The 20,956-nt window shown below is 41.9% G+C and overlaps 1 protein-coding gene across 5 annotated transcripts in view; it reads right to left on the bottom strand.

Moving 5' to 3' along the window:
- LOC140356588 (voltage-dependent R-type calcium channel subunit alpha-1E-like) overlaps positions 1–20,956 on the bottom strand; it is an 80,683-nt gene that overhangs the window by 50,857 nt on the left and 8,870 nt on the right. For all 5 annotated transcript variants that reach the window (XM_072441652.1, XM_072441650.1, XM_072441651.1 and 2 more), the window contains exon 3: positions 9,185–9,402. In XM_072441652.1, the coding sequence (XP_072297753.1) occupies positions 9,185–9,402 (218 nt within the window). The remainder of the gene's footprint in view (positions 1–9,184; positions 9,403–20,956) is intronic.

Genomic DNA, 20,956 nt, shown 5'->3' on the forward strand with positions numbered 1-20,956 from the left:
ATAAGCTCGCTTCCCCCAGTCAGTCCTCACACGAGGTATCAACAAACTATACAGAGCATGAAGAGCATCATAATCCAGTGAGTGGTAAAAGGTGGCGTTTGTGGGCTTGAAGGCTAAAACAGGCTTTGGGACAGTTAAAAAAAAACCATGGTACTTGAAATTTAACACAATCACAATGGTATTATCCCAAAAGGTCTTGATGAGAGAAATATCCTCAGGTAGTGCACGACTATGTGAAAAGATCATCACTTTATTTATTTTTGAAGTCAAGCACTAGCTTCAGGGATTGCAGTCGCGATTATACTACAGAGAAAATAATGAGACAATGCGTTATTGTTGTGACAAGGGGAGAAAAGTGTCTCTCTGTTATTTACTGTAAGGTTTTAGGTCACAAAAAGAAACTGATGTCATTTTAGAGTGAAATTTAACCTTGTTTGCAGCCTAGATCTTTGATTATATACTGTTCCATCACACCCAACTTTCAGCAATATTTAGTGCAATTTATCCTAATTTTGACTTTATTCATTGACATTTTCTCCAGATTGTTACTCAATTGGTTGCACAGATAAATATGAGGCACATCGTATCAGGACTATAAACCTGTAGTTGTGAACCAGCAACGTTAATTTTGTTGTTGTTGTTTTTTTAAGAACTCCAGTTTGTTGCTTTAGTTGTGAAGTCGATTAATTGTTTGATGTTGTCTTGGTTGACCCCATTTTTTATTAGTCAACTAATTATTTTAAGGGGAAATATAGTCAGCAGAAACGAGAGGACAGTTACTTATCTTGGTGTGAATTATAAACCTTGTACAGATAAAAACACTGTTCAGTATTTCTCTGTATTTGTAATTTTTTTGTCAGTGCGTTTGGAATATTTAAAAGGTTTGCCACCACCCCGCCCATTTTACTCAACAAATCAACACACAGCGCATGACTTTCTTTAGACGACTACAGCCCTATACACTACTGTAAAACAATATTTCATAGCAACAGACAATACCCTTCGTGTGTATATTTAAGCTTTATTTAGCTGTACTGGGATGCAGACAGCCTACTCAAAATAACCCCTGCAAATACGCTCCTCCTGCCCTGCTTTACATATGTGTCAGGTAGAAGTCATTAAGTGTGTCTTGACATAAGCTTGAGACTGACAGTCTGGTCGGCGCACCACAAAGGTGGTAAAGCTGTGTGTAGATGGGCACTGAGCAACGCCGATGACGGGGATTGAGGACGCATGCAGCCAAGAGAGTGGCAAATTTATGCTTGGCAAACAAGTCGAGATCTGGGGGAAGGAAGGAAAAAAAAGATTTAACAGGATCTATGAATAAGCCCTTAACTAAGCTCCCAAAACTGCTGCTTTCTCCTAATCTGCGTGGGGTGGCACCTCATGCAAAACAGGCCGGCACAATGACCTGTCAAGTGGAGATTTTCAAACCGGCATATAATTAACACATTTAAGCACTGCATTTACCGGCCTCCCATGTAAAAGTACTCATTACTCCCAAACAACAAACAGAAAAATATATTTCATCTTTTGCAAACAGTACGTCCTTCTACCGTTCCGTTTCAAGCTCGCATTGCTGTTGTTTCCATAGCGACATAGCTCTCTCTTCCATTCCTACTTCTTTTCATTCTGCCAACAAAAGCCATGTTGCACAATAGTTGCAGCGATCGTCTTCCTACAGAAATCTACTTTATCCAACAAATCCCCCTTGGTTGCATAGGGCCCTTGTCGGACAATCCAACGCACTACAAGACAGGCCAGACAATAATCCACTCCACACACAGACATGACCACACACATTTGTTTAAGCGACACCTGGGGTTGGCTGCCCCTGGTCTACTTTGGATAAAAACTGCAAAAATTGGACTCAAAAAGGGGAGAAATTGATTGCTTGGAATGGGATGGCTTTGCTTTAAGAATGTCTTAGGGCTGCAACAATTAATCTGAATAATCGTGACTAAATAACAGTTAACATAAACAATGCTTCTCTATTATTAAGCAGAGTGGTGTTCGTCCTGGTCGTGGAACACTGGACCAGCTCTATTCTCTCCATCGGGTGCTCGAGGTTTCATGGGAGTTTGCCCAACCAGTCCACATGTGCTTTGTGGATCTGGAGAAGGCTTTCGACCGTGTCCCTCGGGTTGTCCTTTGGGGGGGGCTCCTGGAGTACGGGGCCCTTTGCTCAGGGTCACCGACAGAATTCCTTGGTGTTCGGTTTGGGGACCACAGGATCTCATGTTTCGGGCATGTTCCACCGGGAAGAGGCCCCGGGGAAGACCCAAGACACGCTGGAGGGACTATGTATCTCGACTGGCCTGGGAACACCTCGGGATCCCCCCGGAGGAGTGGAGGAGGTGTCTGGGGAGACGGAAGTCTGGGAGTCCCTGCTCAGACTGCTGCCCCACGACCCGGCCCCGGATAAGCGGAAGAAGATGGAAGGATGTATATTATTTTTATTATTAATAATCCTTTTTATACAGGTTAGCTACTTATTTTCCTCTCAAACTGTGCTTTGAGTGCCTTGCGAGTGGAAAAGCACTATATAAATACACTGTAATAATAATACAAATCTAAAACAATGATAATAATATTAAATGAAGAATCAAAATCTTAAAAGTGCATTTAAAAAAAAACAACCTTGCGTTTAATCAATTGAAAACCAGTCACTCTTACTGGATCTGACCTTCAACTTGGCCTGTTGATGTCACTTGCTTTTCTCCATGTTGCCATACAGCGCACCGTACAAAAGCAATAACATCACCATGGAAACAGCTGGTGGACCATCTACCACAAAAGATACATAGAGCACCTTTAAAGTTACCAACCATTTTGAGCAAGGCCAAAGTATTTGTAGAGCTCAATTGAAAGTGCTTCACACAAAAGGACAAAATGCAAAAAAGTGCAAAGAAAATCCTTCAGTCATATGCAGCCCTAAACAAAACTGTTTTTAGCCTAGATTTGAACATTGTCAAAATAGAGGCCTGTCTCACATCTTCAGATTTTAGCTTTTCCAGATTTTAGCTGCATAAAACTGAAACGCAGATTCCCCATGTTTAGTCCTGACTCTGGCACCAGCAGGAGGCCGATCCATGTTTAGTCCTGACTCTGGCACCAGCAGGAGGCCGATCCATGTTTAGTCCTGACTCTGGCACCAGCAGGAGGCCGATCCATGTTTAGTCCTGACTGCCATGTTTAGTCCTGACTCTGGGCACCAGCAGGAGGCCGGTCCATGGTTAGTCCTGACTCTGGCACCAGCAGGAGGCCGATCCATGTTTAGTCCTGACTCTGGGCACCAGCAGGAGGCCGGTCCATGTTTAGTCCTGACTCTGGCACCAGCAGGAGGCCAGTCCATGTTTAGTCCTGACTCTGGGCACCAGCAGGAGGCCGGTCCATGTTTAGTCCTGACTCTGGCACCAGCAGGAGGCCGATCCATGTTTAGTCCTGACTCTGGGCACCAGCAGGAGGCCGGTCCATGTTTAGTCCTGACTCTGGGCACCAGCAGGAGGCCGGTCCATGTTTAGTCCTGACTCTGGGCACCAGCAGGAGGCCGGTCCATGTTTAGTCCTGACTCTGGCACCAGCAGGAGGCCGGTCCATGTTTAGTCCTGACTCTGGCACCAGCAGGAGGCTGGTCCATGTTTAGTCCTGACTCTGGCACCAGCAGGAGGCCGGCCCATGTTTAGTCCTGACTCTGGCACCAGCAGGAGGCCGGTCCATGTTTAGTCCTGACTCTGGCACCAGCAGGAGGCTGGTCCATGTTTAGTCCTGACTCTGGCACCGGCAGGAGGCAAGTCCCTGAGGTCCTCAGAGTCCGAGATGGTTTATATGGCACAAACATGTCCGATATGTACTTTGGTGCTAGGCCATGGAGAGACTTATACACAAGCAGAGCTGCTTTAAAGTCTATTCTCTGAGCCACAGGGGCCAGTGCAGAGTGCATGTGCTCGTACTTCCTGGTTCTAGTCAGGACCCGAGCAGCAGCGTTCTGGATGTGCCTCCACAAGAAATAAAAACTGGCACAAAGTTGAATGTTTTCAGCAATAATTAGTGTTAATAGAAATTGTTGGCAGGAAAAAGGACATTGTTATTGTTTTTACATTAATAAATGAGTCTCTGAGGTATACTGTATATGTCATAATTATAGAGAACTAGTTGCATTTCAGGGCTATCTGGCTTTGGTGCCCGCTCTATATTTACTGCTTGAACATGATAGTTTGTATATCACATTTTCTGTTAATACTCAATGTTTTTGGATTTTGTGTGTGTATTCAATTGATTTTAAATAACATTATGGAGCATGTTCAAAGATTAAAGTCTGTGTCTTTAAGTGGGAGTTGCACCGTACAGTATATATTTTGTCTTTGTGCCCTGATGAAGGCTTTTGCCCAAAACATGTGCATATATTTTTTTATTTTGAATAGCCATGATGGAATAAAGGCTTTTTAACTTCTAAAACGGACAGAGTGCCTTGTTTTTTTGTGTTGTCAGACACAAGTTTTAACCCTGCAGACAAACAATTTCACTATCTCTAAATGGAAAAATAACCGCTTTCCAAAGAGTACCTGTCTACTATTGTAATTATATGTGTACCCACGCAGCCGTTCTCTTTTTATTGTTTTATTGTTAGTGTTTTGACCCCACCAGACTCAAAATGTGTGTATCTATTTGGATTTGTGAAAATATGGCCTCACCGATAGCAATAATGTTGGCCCTTGTCCTCCATTTGAACCAATCTGGGCAAATTATAAAGCATGAACCCAACCAATCTGATGAGGTGTTTTTGTCCTGGTATTTTTTTTTCAAACCGAACAAAACAGCAAAATGAATCCCTGCAGAACTTGTTGTATAAATTCTAATAATAAACTATAAAAAAGACCGGACAGAGGAATACTGCTGCCTGTCACATGTAACCTAAAACAATGCCGTTATTTTACTTTCTATTCAGGGACTTTTTGTTTCAATTGGAGGAGAAATTGCCCATGAACTATTAGGCCTAGATCAACAAATGAAAGGAGAGTCTGTAAAGTCCAGATTATGATCATAATTATTCAGATTAGTCATTGCAGTCCGACCTTTTAGGTTTATCTCCAACTTATTTTACTCATAGGAGCTGGTAAACCGAAAGGGAGACTCATTTATGTAATGCATGAGTACCAAAACACCAAATGACAACATAAACAACTTGGCATCATGTCCAATGTTTTGTAATTAGAAATAAAACTTTACAAGCGTTCATTCAAAGCAACATCTGATTTGTACATGTTTACCTCTGGACTTTTGAAATCCATTTTACCTTCCTTTTAACGCCTAAATGTTGGCCTTGTGTCTTACCACTCAGAGAGGTCATTTCTCCCGTCTGTCATCGTTTTTCCAATCAGCGCTTCAGTATTAGTGAACCAGAACTGAGGTTAGAGATGACACACAGTTAATGGGCGTACTTCTTTGTGCCAGCGCAGAACTCTGAAGAGCCTTTATATAATTGTGAACAGGTTTTTTTTTCAGCCGGCATCGACAGGAGTGATTTTAGCATTTATTTTTCTCTCTGTTCCCTAGCAACCGTCATCTTCTAGTACCGAGTTATGTCTGTTTAATTTGACCAATAACCGTAGCTTATATCACTGCACATCAGAATGTCAGAGATATTACTAAAGTGTGCTTAAAAGAAGACACTGAGATGAGAAATTATAATACAGGCAATACATTTACCTGGCAGAGGTAAAAAGTTGTGGCTTAGGTATTTTTGTAATTAAATGTTGCTTTCTCTACATTTCGTTATGCAAAATGAGATTTGCTGCATAGCTTTAGATAAATATTGCAGCTCTCTTATACCACATCTCTACTTTGATTCCCTGGCGTCCCCTAATGGACAAAATAGCACAGTGCATGCAATGTAGCCACATGGTCTACACAGAGATATTATTGTAACTTCCATTTTTCTTTCTCAAAATGATTATAAAAGGGTCACCTAATCTATTTGCAGAATATTTTACAGTGGATGTAATGCATTTTTAAAACATGCCATTTTATGAATTTGATTATACTGTACATATACAAATATTTCCAGTGGTACAATTAATTCAACCCCCTGCAACCTACTTAAAAGTCACAATCATCCTTTTGAGGGGCAGGTCTATACATCAGTAATTTGTCAATTCATTTACATATAATATTACATAATGTATTACTCAATTTATCTGTATTCCATAGTTTTTTTTAAAGATAATATTCAAGTAATTGTTCGGTTTTGTCCTATATCTGTTAGTCTCTGCTGTGTGTAGCATTACTAAGTTCACATTTCACGTTTCAGATACTGTATAGGATAAAAAAAACAAGTCAGAAAATTATATTTCTGAACACACAAAATGACACAGTTGCCTCGCCCTCAGCTGTAGCACTGCTCAGTGAAGCAGCTCGAACGTGGCTAAAAACAATAGCTGCTCAGCGAGGACAGTGTCAGAGATCATACACTGCTGTGAGTGAGGTCAGAGAATACTCCAGTTGTGCAGATAGCTAAAAAAGCTCCACCACGTAACATTTCAGCCCAAAAATAAACTAGAATGAAAGTGTTTGTTTTGTTACAGATGGCGTTGACGCTCTAGAATCTGATGATGTCATAATCTCAGATGGTGGAGATCTTATGTAACTCTATGGGATATTCACTGCTTTTGAAATAAAAATCTAAAATAGAAATCCGCATTCTCATTATTTATTTGTCATATTTGTCATATTAATCAAAGAGCTTAAATTCCTTTCAACTGACAACAATCACACTTTTAGAGTTGAATAATGGCTCCAGTTTCTGAGGCGAATTGAGAAAAAAAATGTTTGTTTCAAAGTTTACCACTGAATTCTGACCTGGTCCAGCTCAATTTGAAACTCCAGGTTTTTTAAACTTGTCTCCATGGAAATATTCTAGCTTTGCTTTCCACAGAATGGCATGAAACCTTCCAAAGTTTGGTTTGCACTTTCTGTCTCCATGGATACACTCAGGTGGCGTGCCCCCCACCAAGAGTCTTACACAGAGATGCTTAAATATAATAGGCTATTAACATCATTCTTTATAAGAATAATTGGGTTGATGAATAGCCCATAGGATTTTAGTCCGGGCATTCTTGAGTAAAATGAAGTTGAAAAGTATGAAGAATAAAGAGTGCTAGAGATAACCTTGTACAGTATCTAACAGTAATACACACTTGTAGTATTTTTAGAAGCTGTTAGACGGTCACTTAGTAATTTAGTGTCATTTCACAGGCTCCATTAGGGCTAATAACAGCTTAATTGCTTCAGTCTGCTTCTCTGAGCTGGACAAGAAAGTACCTTCAGAAAAGAATAGTCATAGATCTTTGACCAATAAACGGTTATTATTTTAGATAATTCAATTTTCAGGTTTTGTTTGAATCAACATAACTCTAAAACAATTGCAGTTTATCCAGTATACACAAATACAGAGATGTTAAGGGCTTTGTGCATATATAACTGAAATAAAATACAATATTCAGGAAGAGCCTTAAACCTCACAGCTGGTGGTGGATACAATTATTTGACCAGTAATAAATAAATAAACATATGTAACTGAGCAAAATATTTTTTCTTGTGATATAACTTAAAGGGGCACAGTGTAACTTTTCTGGAGGAGGGTCTGTCACCTGATTTTCTGAGCTGTTATTGCTTTGTCTAGAGTGTTTCAAAGAGCAGTAAGACATGATTTTAGCCACTTCAGTTATCATCCTTACAATGAAAATGTCCAAGAGGAGCACGTGTGATGAAGAGGATGAGTGGCGCGGTGGAGAGCTTGCGGAGTGGGCGGTAAAGGCAGGAAACGCAGAGGACTGTGGGAAAAAAACAGGGGCGGGGGCACGCCGGGGGCTTGGGGGTTATGCTGATAAAGTACCTCTTCAAATTCAAGTGTTGGAAGGCAGATAATCAGGGAAATGTGCCTGTTGAGTTCAGGAACATTACCAGCTTGTGATTACAGGAAACAAAATTGTACGCGAAATAGAACGGTCATTGTGGGGCTTTTATGGATATGACTCATCAACATATGTTTGACTGCTATATGTGCAGCAATCCCAATTGTAACCAAGCAACAAAGCACCATACATTCAGATGGTCAATCACTTGAACCACTCAATCACAGGGTTTTTCAATCAATTGCCCTCAATGTTTGTTGTCAAACCGAATGCGAGGGGAAAAAACAGAAGCTGATTATTGTGTGTCTCACGGTCACTGGAAAGAGCAACTCACATTTTTATCAAAACTCTATAACAGAGTAGAAGACGGAAAAGCAGACAAACTGAAATACTTTTGCTTCGTCGCTTATTTCATCACAGATCAAACGTGCATGAATGTGTGTAGAGTAATAATCATTTGTTCTACGACCATTAATGTTAAGCAACAATTTCCTTTAATAAAAACAGGCTTAAACATTGTTTGCATAATGTTTTTCATGATTATCCTACCAAGAGCCTAATGCAATATTTTATTAGAATGGAATTGAGGGGCATCATCTACATTTTTAATCTACTTTAATTAAAATGATGAACATACTTTCTTGGAGAGTTTATCCGGTGCAAAGGTGATATCTTCAGTGATCTCGATGTACCACCGGAATGTAACTCAATAGTTTAAGATTCCCCCCCAAAAAAGGAAAATATAACAGTAAAGTAAAGTTGAATGTATCAATGGTTTTCAGCATAAAGAACATCTAAAAGCGTTGCCATAGCAATTAACAATTCAGAACAAACTATTATATATTTTGACACATGTTTTGAATGTGCAAAAACTCCTCAAAATATCACCCTTGAACAAGAAGCACGTGTCTCACAACTGACTCCTTTATCAATGTTTTTATAAATATGTGAGTGGAGTATCAGAGCTGTCATACAGTACATTATGGACTACTTTTAAGAATTGCTAAAGAAATAGAGAATAGAGAATTCTGTCGAATGGCAATTTTCTCAAAAATAAAATGAACTTTAATGGATAATAATGGATGAAAAATTGCTATGTAACAACGAACATGCTTTCAGAGCAGGATGTGGCTTTCTTACTGTGTCCTTTCAAAATGTGTCTATTTTTCACATGTGCCCCGATCTCTTTACGGCACTATTTGATGCAGCTCCATGAAGACTTATCATCTTTACACATAGAATTTAAAAAGGCGCTGTTTCCTTTCTACTCACTCCCACTCTTTCCTGCGGGCCTGTGGCGTGCTCTGAATCTTGTGCGCTTGGTGAGCCATGATCACATCCTTTTGCTCCACCAGCCCGCCCCTCCTGCGGCGCGTGCTGTGGGGGCTGAGGGACCCCGAGCCCTGGTCAGAGTCGTCCCGGGGGCTGGTTATGTCGAAGCTGGCCGCCCGGGGGGGAAGTCCTAAATGCTCCGGCCCGCAGTTGGGTACCTGTAAGTAAGGATGCCAAGATTAAGTGGTTTAATCAATAATTGTGATAACACACAATATTATAGGGATGAGCAATTCGTTGGATATGCACAGATGATGAGATGCACAGCCAATCTTCTGCCTGTAAAAGCATATGATTTGGAGCAGAGTTTAGATTTTTGAGAAAGAAATGGGTCAATTAAAAGTTTGTACTGTTTATATTTGTATCATATAGGAAAATATTCAGCCTGCCACAGAAAAAAAGGGGCACAAGCTCTAGACCGCCTTTAGCTTTGCACACATTCATTGTGGCTTTGATTACAGCACACTTTCGCTGTGGCATAGTTTCAATAAGCTTCTGCAATATTAAAAGACTTATTTCCATCCTGTTTCATTCATTTTCACAGTTGATCTTGTATTGATGATGAAGGAGAGAGTGACCACTGCACAAAGCCTTCTCCAGCTCGTCCCAAACACTCTCACTGAGGTTCAGAGCTGTTGTAGATTAGTTTCTGCTTCGCTTTAGATGTTTTCTCTGCTTGATGCCAATAATTTGACCCTTCTCAAACACATTGACATCTTTTCCATCACCACGGGATTTGTCTTTCCACATGGTTGGTTCAGAAATGAGAAGCCACTCACTGCATCAGTCAGGTTTAAATACTGTATCTGAGCTGAAGGATCATCACCTGCAGCAGTTCTCCAGCAGGAGGAGAGGACCTGCTGTATTTGCTTAGTTTAATCCAAGAAGCAACTTTCTTTTTTGCACGGGAAGTGTTAATATTGTTGTAAGAATAAATACAATTAAAGCCGCAAGCGGCATCCAACGGCCCTCGCGGGCCGCCGGCCTTCCGACTCTGCGCTTTTGACTTGATAAAGATGGCACCCTTATTGTGTGTTGAATTAAAAAAGAACTTGACAGACGGCGACACATTGGACATGGCCAATCCAGTGCAAATAAACACAAGTGTCAGTCAAATGTGCTGCTCCGCCGCACAGAGACCGTAGCACTTAGAATATAAATATGGATAACTTTTGATGCTCCGCTTGTGTAGATGATATTTCCCAAAGTAAAGCTTGATCAAGCTATTGCCCACGGAGGAGTTTGTTAAAGTGTGAAGCGTAAATGTGAACATTTCAAAGATTTGGCGTTTTCCCAAAATAGAATTTTGGGCAAAGTTTTGAACATTTGTGTAAAACCAGTTTTTGTCCATCAATGTTCACTCAAAGGCAACTTTGTAGGGGGCGCTATCGCGCCCATTTCAATTTTGTCATCCTAAACTGGTCCAAACTTGAAAGTTTAACAACTGATTCAAATTTGGTCCTAATCGGACTCGTTTTGATCAAATGGGAGCAATTTTTAGAATTGCAATATCTCAAAATAAGTTGTCCAACTTTGCGGCTGCGCCGCACACAGATCATAAAAGGTATCCCAAAAATTTTGATAACTTTAGATGCCCCACTTGTCCAGAGGACGTACACCGATTTTGAAGTCGGTGGGCAAAACGCTCTAGGAGGAGTTCGTCAAAGTTTGACGTGAACAAAATAGCTGACTCAGCGTGTTTTCATGTTCAAAGGAAGATGGCGGCCATAGGGTATGTCTGGGGGCGTGGCCACAATGAAATATTTTTTTTGTCCTCACGAGAGGAATGCGTGTCCCGAATTTCGTAGCTCTACGACAAAGTTGACTTCGGGGCGTCTCCCATAGGCGCAATGTATTTTGACTTTTGTCGGTGGCGCTGTCGCGCCATTTTTTGACGAAAAAATAAATGGCCCAGAAAAAACAAAATTTTTCGCCGATTCTGAATTTTGAGCAAAGTTTGGTGAGTTTTAGAGCATGTTCAGGGGGTCTAATTAGAGCTCAAAGCGCTGAAGAAGAACAATAAAAATTAAAGCCGCAAGCGGCATCCAACGGCCCTCGCGGGCCGCCGCCCTTCCGACTCAGCGCTTTCGACTTGATAAAGATGGCGCCCTTATTGTGTGTTGAATTAAAAAAGAACTTGACAGACGGCGACACATTGGACATGGCCAATCCAGTGCAAATCAACACAAGTGTCAGTCAAATTTGCTGCGCCGCCGCACAGAGACCGTAGCACTTGGAATATAAATATGGATAAGTTTTGATGCCGCTTGTGTAGATGATATTTCCTCAAATATGAGCTTGATCGAGCTATTGCCCACAGAGGAGTTTGTTAAAGTGTGAAGCGTAAATGTGAACATTTCAGAGATTTCGCTGTTTTCCCATTTCTGACATATATTTGCGGGTCCGCCACACAAAGACCGTAGCACTTAGAATCAAAATATGGATACGTTTTGATGCCCCGCTTGTGTAGATGATATTCTCCAAATATGAACTTGATCGGACAATCGCCCTAGGAGGAGTTTGTTAAAGTGTGAAGCATAAAAAATGTGGTGATTTGAGCGATTCTGCAATTTTCCCATAAGGATAACATGGGATGTTTCTGTCATCGCTACGGTTACGCCGTTCAAAATATGACTTTGGCTCTCATACTTTTATGATCAGGATGGCAAATTAGAATTTTGTTCAAAATGTCATGTCATTTGGAAAAACTCTATTGTTTATAGGCCACTCTGAAGGCCAAATAGTCAGAATTCTGGGAAACGTTTGCGGCTCCGTCGCACAGAGACCGTAAAAGTTATCCTTAAAATTTGGATAACTTTAGATGCCCCACTTGTCTAGAGGACGTACACCGATTTTGAGGTTCGTGGGCAAAACGCACTAGGAGGAGTTCGTTAAAAGTGTGAAACATAAAAATGTGGATATTTGAGAGATTTTGCGGTTTTCCCATAGGGATAACATGGGAGGTTTCTGTCATCGCTACGACTACGCCGTAAAAAATAAGGCATTTGTCTGATTGGCTTTTGTGATCGGGACGGCAAAATAGAATTTTGGGTAAAGTTTAGAACATTTTGGTAAAACTAATTTTTGACCTTCAATGTTAATTTAAAGGTCACTCTGTAGGGGGCGCTATCGCGCTCATTTCAATTTTGTCATCATAAACTGGTCCAAACTAGAAAGTTTAACCACTGATTCAAATTTGGTCCTAATCGGACTGGTTTTGATCAAATGGGAGCAATTTTTAGATCTGCAATATTCCAAAATAAATTGTCCAACTTTGCGGCTGCGCCGCACACAGACCGTAAAAGATATCTCAAAAAATTGGATAACTTTAGATGCCCCACTTGTCCGGAGGACGTACGCCGATTTTGAAGTCGGTGGGCAAAACGCCCTAGGAGGAGTTCGTCAAAGTTTGACGTGAACAAAATGGCTAACACAGCGTGTTTTCATTTTCAAAGGAAGATGGCGGCCATAGGGTAAGTCTGGGGGCGTGGCCACAATGATTTTTTTTTTTTGTCCTCACGAGAGGAATGCGTGTCCCGAATTTCGTAGCTTTACGACAAAGTTGACCTCGGGGGCGTCTCCCATAGGCGCAATGTATTTTGACTTTTGTCGGTGGCGCTGTCGCGCCATTTTTTAACGAAAAAAAAAATGGCCCAGAAAAAACAAAAATTTTCGCCGATTCTGAATTTTGGGCAAAGTTTGGTGAGTTTTTGAGCATGTTCAGGGGGTCAAATTAGAGATCAAAGCGCTGAAGAACAAGAAAAATAATAATAATTAAAGCCGCAAGCGGCATCCAACGGCCCTCGCGGGCCGCCGGCCTTCCGACTCTGCTCTCTGCATTTTACAGAGATGGCGCTAACGCAATTATCTAAGAACTAAGACAGCGACACATTGGACATGTGGACAACCAGTTCAAATGAACACAAATGTCGGTCAAATATGCAGCTCCAGCGCACAGAGACCGTGACACTTGGAATAAAAATATGGATAACTTTTGATGCTCCGCTTGTGTAGATTATTTTTCCCAAATATGAGCTTGATCGAGCTATTGCCCACAGAGGAGTTCATTAAAGTGTGAAGCATAAATGTGAACATTTCAAGGATTTGGCGTTTTTCCCATTTGTGACAGTATATTTGCAGCTCCACGGCACAGAGACCGTAGCACTTAAAATCAAAATATGGATAACTTTTGATGCCCCATTTGTGTAGATGATTTCCCCAAATATGAGCTTGATCAGGCAATCGGCCTAGGAGGAGTTGGTGAAAGTGTGAAGCGTGAAAATGTGGTCATTTTAGAGATTTCGCTGTTTTCCCATTTCTGACATATATTTGCGGGTCCGCCACACAGAGACCGTAGCACTTAGAATCAAAATATGGGTAAGTTTTGATGCCCCGCTTGTGTAGATGATTTTCCCCAAATATGAGTTTGATCGGACAATCGCCCTAGGAGGAGTTTGTTAAAGTGTGAAGTGTAAAAATGTGGTGATTTGAGCGATTCTACGATTTTCCCATAAGGATAACATGGGATGTTTCTGTCAACGCTACGGTTACGCCGTACAAAATATGACTTTGGCTCTCATACTTGTATGATCAGGATGGCAAATTAGAATTTAGTGCAAAATGTCATGTCATTTGGAAAAACTCTATTGTTTATAGGCCACTCTGAAGGCCAAATAGTCAGAATTCTGGGAGACGTTTGCGGCTCCGTCGCACAGAGACCGTAAAAGTTATCCTTAAAATTTGGATAACTTTAGTTGCCCCACTTGTCTAGAGGACGTACACCGATTTTGAGGTTGGTGGGCAAAACGCACTAGGAGGAGTTCGTTGAAGTGTAAAACATAAAAATGTGGTAATTTGAGAGATTTGGTGGTTTTCCCATAGGGATAACATGGGAGGTTTCTGTCATCGCTACGACTACGCCGTAAAAATTTAGGCATTTTTGTGATTGGCTTTTGTGATCGGGACGGCAAAATAGAATTTTGGGTAAAGTTTAGACAATTTTGGTAAAACTAATTTTTGACCTTCAATGTTAATTTAAAGGTCACTCTGTAGGGGGCGCTATCGCGGCCATTTCAATTTTGTCAGCCTAAACTGGTCCAAACTAGAAAGTTTAACAACTGATTCAAATTTGGTCCTAATCGGACTGGTTTTGATCAAATGGGAGCAATTTTTAGATCTGCAATATTCCAAAATAAGTTGTCCAACTTTGCGGCTGCGCCGCACACAGACCGTTAAAGGTATCTCAAAAAATTGAATAACTTTAGATGCCCCACTTGTCCAGAGGACGTCCGCCGATTTTGAAGTCGGTGGGCAAAACGCCCTAGGAGGAGTTCGTCAAAGTTTGACGTGAACAAAATGACTAACACAGCGTATTTTCATTTTCAAAGGAAGATGGCGGCCATAGGGTAAGTCTGGGGGCGTGGCCACAATGATTTTTTTTGTTCGTCCTCACGAGAGGAATGCGTGTCCCGAATTTCGTAGCTTTACGACAAAGTTGACCTCGGGGCGTCTCCCATAGGCGCAATGTATTTTGACTTTTGTCGGTGGCGCTGTCGCGCCATTTTTTAACGAAAAAAAAAATGGCCCAGAAAAAATTAAATTTTTCGCCGATTCTGAATTTTGGGCAAAGTTTGGTGAGTTTTTGAGCATGTTCAGGGGGTCAAATTAGAGATCAAAGCGATGAAGAACAAGAAAAATAATAATAAATATAGCCGCAAGCGGCAATGATCGGCCCTCGCCACGCCGCCGCCACACCGCCGCCACGCCGCAAGAGGAGGGGGCGCTAACGCGCCCCAATTGTCCTTTTATTACGCTAAACATAACTAAACATTTAACCTCCATATAAAATCTGTAGGGGGCGCTGTGGCGCCAAATGAATTTATTTCACTTCAAATAGGTTTAGGGCAAAGAGTTTAACAACTGATTCTAATTTGACGCAATTCGGACTTTATCTGCGCAAACGGCAGAAATTTTAAATATGGGAGATTTCTGAAATTCTAGCTACAGTTTGCGGCTTCGCCGCACAGAGACCGTGAGAGGTATCAATGTAATTTGGATAACTTTTCATGTCCCACTCCTCAGTAGCATTTTCACCAAATTTCAGCTTTTTAGGGCCAACGCCCTTGGAGGAGTTCGTAAAAGTACGACGTTTGGAAAAACTCCGAAGTCATGTTTAGCCATTTTTGAAGCAATATGGCCGACATTTGGTTGGGCGGACGGCGTTGCCGTAATAATATTTTTTACTTCTCTTGTCACCATCTAACTCTGCGCCAAATTTCATGATTCTACGATCATATTTTTTTTGGGTCATTTCCCATCTCTCAATGCATTTTTGGTACATTTGGGGGCGCTGACGCGCCAATTTTTTTTATTTTAGAAAAAGGAAATAGCCAGAATGTAGAGAGGCACGATTTTTAGAGGCGTGCAAATTTTTGTGACTTTTCGTCAATGTTCACTGGGTGAAAAATAGGGGGGTTGGTCCCGAGAAGAAGAAAGAAAGAAAGAAAGAAAGAAAGAAATATAGCCGCAAGCGGCAATGATCGGCCCTCGCCACGCCGCCGCCACACCGCCGCCACGCCGCAAGAGGAGGGGGCGCTTACGCGCCCCAATTGTCCTTTTATTACGCTAAACATAACTAAACATTTAACCTCCATATAAAATCTGTAGGGGGCGCTGTGGCGCCAAATGAATTTATTTCACTTCAAGTAGGTTTAGGGCAAAGAGTTTAACAACTGATTCTAATTTGACGCAATTCGGACTTTATCTGCGCAAACGGCAGAAATTTTAAATATGGGAGATTTCTGAAATTCTAGCTACCGTGAGAGGTATCAATGTAATTTGGATAACTTTTGATGTCCCACTCCTCAGTAGCATTTTCACCAAAGTTCATCTTTTTAGGGCCAACGCCCTGGGAGGAGTTCGTAAAAGTACGACGTTTGGAAAAACTCCGAAGTCATGTTTAGCCATTTTTGAAGCAATATGGCTGACATTTGGTTGGGCGGACGGCGTTGCCGTAATAATATTTTTTACTTCTCTTGTCACCATCTACCTCTGCGCCAAATTTCATGATTCTAAGATCAGATTTTTTTTGGGTCATTTCCCATCTCTCAATGCATTTTTGGTACATTTGGGGGCGCTGACGCGCCAATTTTTTTTATTTTAGAAAAGAGAAATAGCCAGAATGTAGAGAGGCACGATTTTTAGAGATGTGAACATTTTTGTGACTTTTCGTCAATGTTCACTGGGTGAAAAATAGGGGGGTTGGTCCCGAGAAGAAGAAAGAATAATATTCCGATGCGAAAACAATGTTTCCCATTTTTCAAATATCATAAACTATACATTTTCAGAAAGCGCTCGCGCTTTCCTACCTCATGGTGTGGGTCCCTGGTCACTGACGGGTACTTTCGTTAATTTTGAGTGGGCTCCGCCCACTTTGTGTTTTTGGCCCTCTATACAGTAATAATGTTCAATTTTTGCATTACAAGCTTATATGCACGGAACATGCAAGAGATGGGGAACGTATTCGTGAGCTACTTAGCGCAAATGAGTGCTTTATATGGGGATGACGACCGCTTCGCGGTCGTCATCTCAATGTAAAGTGCTCGTTTAGTGCGCACTTTTGCACGGGCTTCGCCCGTTTACAACGGTAATGTTCCATTTTCCTACTACTAATTAGTATGCACGGGGCGTGCATGAGTGAAGGAGTGCGTTAGTGAGTGTTTGGAAGTGGGCGAGCGCTTCGCGCTCGATTTCGTGCGCACTACGTGCGCACTTTCGCAGCCGTGCTTCGCACGGCCTTACGAGATTAATAGGCCTCTCGCCAGCTTGTGGCGCTCGGGCCTAAATATAGCCGCAAGCGGCAATGATCGGCCCTCGCCACGCCGCCGCCACACCGCCGCCACGCAGCAAGAGGAGGAGGTGCTTACGCGCCCCAATTGTCCTTTTATTACGCTAAACATAACAAAACATTTAACCTCCATAAAAAATCTGTAGGGGGCGCTGTGGCGCCGAATGAATTTATTTCACTTCAAGTAGGTTTAGGGCAAAGAGTTTAACAACTGATTCTAATTTGACGCAATTCGGACTTTATCTGCGCAAACGGCAGAAATTTTAAATATGGGAGATTTCTGAAATTCTAGCTACAGTTTGCGGCTTCGCCGCACAGAGACCGTGACAGGTATCAATGTCATTTGGATAACTTTTGATGTCCCACTCCTCAGTAGCATTTTCACCAAATTTCAGCTTTTTAGGGCCAACGCCCTGGGAGGAGTTCGTAAAAGTACGACGTTTGGAAAAACTCCGAAGTCATGTTTAGCCATTTTTGAAGCAATATGGCCGACATTTGGTTGGGCGGACGGCGTTGCCGTAATAATATTTTTTACTTCTCTTGTCACCATCTACCTCTGCGCCAAATTTCATGATTCTACGATCAGATTTTTTTTGGGTCATTTCCCATCTCTCAATGCATTTTTGGTACATTTGGGCGCGCTGACGTGCCAATTTTTTTTATTTTAGAAAAGGGAAATAGCCAGAATGTAGAGAGGCACGATTTTTAGAGGTGTGAACATTTTTGTGACTTTTCGTCAATGTTCACTGGGTGAAAAATAGGGGGGTTGGTCCCGAGAAGAAGAAAGAATAATATTCCGATGCGAAAACAATGTTTCCCATTTTTCAAATATCATAAACTATACATTTTCGGAAAGCGCTCGCGCTTTCCTACCTCATGGTGTGGGTCCCTGGTCACTGACGGGTACTTTCGTTAATTTTGAGTGGGCTCCGCCCACTTTGTGTTTTTGGCCCTCTATACAGTAATAATGTTCAATTTTTGCATTACATGCTTATATGCACGGAACATGCAAGAGATGGGGAACGTATTCGTGAGCTACTTAGCGCAAATGAGTGCTTTATATGTCAATGTATAGTGCTCGTTTAGTGCGCACTTTTGCACGGGCTTTGCCCGTTTACAACGGTAATGTTCCATTTTCCTTCTACTAATTAGTATGCACGGGGCGTGCATGAGTGAAGGAGTGCGTTAGTGAGTGTTTGGAAGTGGGCGAGCGCTTCGCGCTCGATTTCGTGCGCACTACGTGCGCACTTTCGCAGCCTTACGGGATTAATAGGCCTCTCGCCAGCTTGTGGCGCTCGGGCCTAATTAAAGCCGCAAGCGGCATCCAACGGCCCTCGCGGGCCGCCGGCCTTCCGACTCTGCGCTTTCGACTTGATAAAGATGGCGCCCTTATTGTGTTGAATTAAAAAAGAACTTGACAGACGGCGACACATTGGACATGGCCAATCCAGTGCAAATGAACACAAATGTCGGTCAAATGTGCGGGTCCGCCACACAGAGACCGTGACACTTGGAATAAAAATATGGATAAGTTTTGATGCCCCGCTTGTTTAGATGATTTTCCCCAAATATGAGCTTGATCGAGCTATTGCCCTTAGAGAAGTTGGTTAAAGTGTGAAGCGCAAATGTGAACATTTCAGAGATTTCGCTTTTTTCCCATTTCTGACATATATTTGCGGGTCCGCCGCACAGAGACCGTAGCACTTGGAATAAAAATATGGATAACTTTGATGCCGCGCTTGTGTAGATGATATTTCCCAAAGTAAAGCTTGATCGAGCTATTGCCCACGGAGGAGTTTGTTAAAGTGTGAAGCGTAAATGTGAACATTTCATAGATTTAGCGTTTTTCCCATTTGTGACAGTATATTTACAGCTCCACGGCACAGAGACCGTAGCACTTAGAATCAAAATATGGGTAACTTTTGATGCCTCGCTTGTGTAGATGATTTTCCCCAAATATGAACTTGATCGAGCTATCGCCCTAGGAGGAGTTTGTTAAAGTGTGAAGCGTAAAAATGTGGTGATTTGAGCGATTCTACGATTTTCTCATAAGGATAACATGGGATGTTTCTGTCATCGCTACGGTTACGCCGTACAAAATATGACTTTGGCTCTCATACTTGTATGATCAGGATGGCAAATTAGAATTTTGTGCAAAATGTCATGTCATTTGGAAAAACTCTATTGTTTATAGGCTACTCTGAAGGCCAAATAGTCAGAATTCTGGGAAACGTTTGCGGCTCCGTCGCACAGAGACCGTAAAAGTTATCCTTAAAATTTGGATAACTTTAGATGCCCCACTTGTCTAGAGGACGTACACCGATTTTGAGGTTGGTGGGCAAAACGCACTAGGAGGAGTTCGTTAAAGTGTGAAACATAAAAATGTGGTAATTTGAGAGATTTTGTGGTTTTCCCATAGGGATAACATGGGATGTTTCTGTCATCGCTACGACTACGCCGTAAAAATTAAGGCATTTGTCTGATTGGCTTTTGTGATCGGGACGGCAAAATAGAATTTTGGGTAAAGTTTAGACAATTTTGGTAAAACTAATTTTTGACCTTCAATGTTAATTTAAAGGTCACTCTGTAGGGGGCGCTATCGCGGCCATTTCAATTTTGTCAGCCTAAACTGGTCCAAACTAGAAAGTTTAACAACTGATTCAAATTTGGTCCTAATGGGACTTGTTTTGATCAAATGGGAGCAATTTTTAGATCTGCAATATTCCAAAATAAGTTGTCCAACTTTGCGGCTGCGCCTCACACAGACCGTAAAAGGTATCTCAAAAAATTGGATAACTTTAGATGCCCCACTTGTCCAGAGGACGTCCGCCGATTTTGAAGTCGGTGGGCAAAACGCCCTAGGAGGAGTTCATCAAAGTTTGACGTGAACAAAATGGCTAACACAGCGTGTTTTCATTTTCAAAGGAAGATGGCGGCCATAGGGTAAATCTGGGGGCGTGGCCACAATAATATTTTTTTTTTGTCCTCACGAGAGGAATGTGTGTTCCAAATTTCGTAGCTCTACGACAAAGTTGACCTCGGGGCGTCTCCCATAGGCGCAATGTATTTTGACTTTTGTCGGTGGCGCTGTCGCGCCATTTTTTAACGAAAAAAAAAATGGCCCAGAAAAAACAAAATTTTTCGCCGATTCTGAATTTTGGGCAAAGTTTGGTGAGTTTTTGAGCATGTTCAGGGGGTCAAATTAGAGTTCAAAGCGATGAAGAACAAGAAAAATTAAAGCCGCAAGCGGCATCCAACGGCCCTCGCGGGCTGCCGGCCTTCCGACTCTGCGCTTTCGACTTGATAAAGATGGCGCCCTTATTGTGTGTTGAATTAAAAAAGAACTTGACAGACGGCGACACATTGGACATGGCCAATCCAGTGGAAATGAACACAAATGTCGGTCAAATGTGCGGGTCCGCCACACAGAGACCGTGACACTTGGAATAAAAATATGGATAAGTTTTGATGCCCCTCTTGTGTAGATGATTTTCCCCAAATATGAGTTTGATCGGACAATCGCCCTAGGAGGAGTTCGTTAAAGTGTGAAGCGTAAAAATGTGGTGATTTGAGCGATTCTACGATTTTCTCATAAGGATAACATGGGATGTTTCTGTCATCGCTACGGTTACGCCGTACAAAATATGACTTTGGCTCTCATACTTGTATGATCAGGATGGCAAATTAGAATTTTGTGCAAAATATCATGTCATTTGGAAAAACTCTATTGTTTATAGGCTACTCTGAAGGCCAAATAGTCAGAATTCTGGGAAACGTTTGCGGCTCCGTCGCACAGAGACCGTAAAAGTTATCCTTAAAATTTGGATAACTTTAGATGCCCCACTTGTCTAGAGGACGTACACCGA

This window comes from Eucyclogobius newberryi, unplaced genomic scaffold (genome assembly GCF_026437365.1).
Source record: "Eucyclogobius newberryi isolate DKJ021-1_F unplaced genomic scaffold, fEucNew1.0.hap1 SCAF_12, whole genome shotgun sequence".
Classification (NCBI taxonomy): Eukaryota; Metazoa; Chordata; class Actinopteri; order Gobiiformes; family Gobiidae; genus Eucyclogobius; species Eucyclogobius newberryi.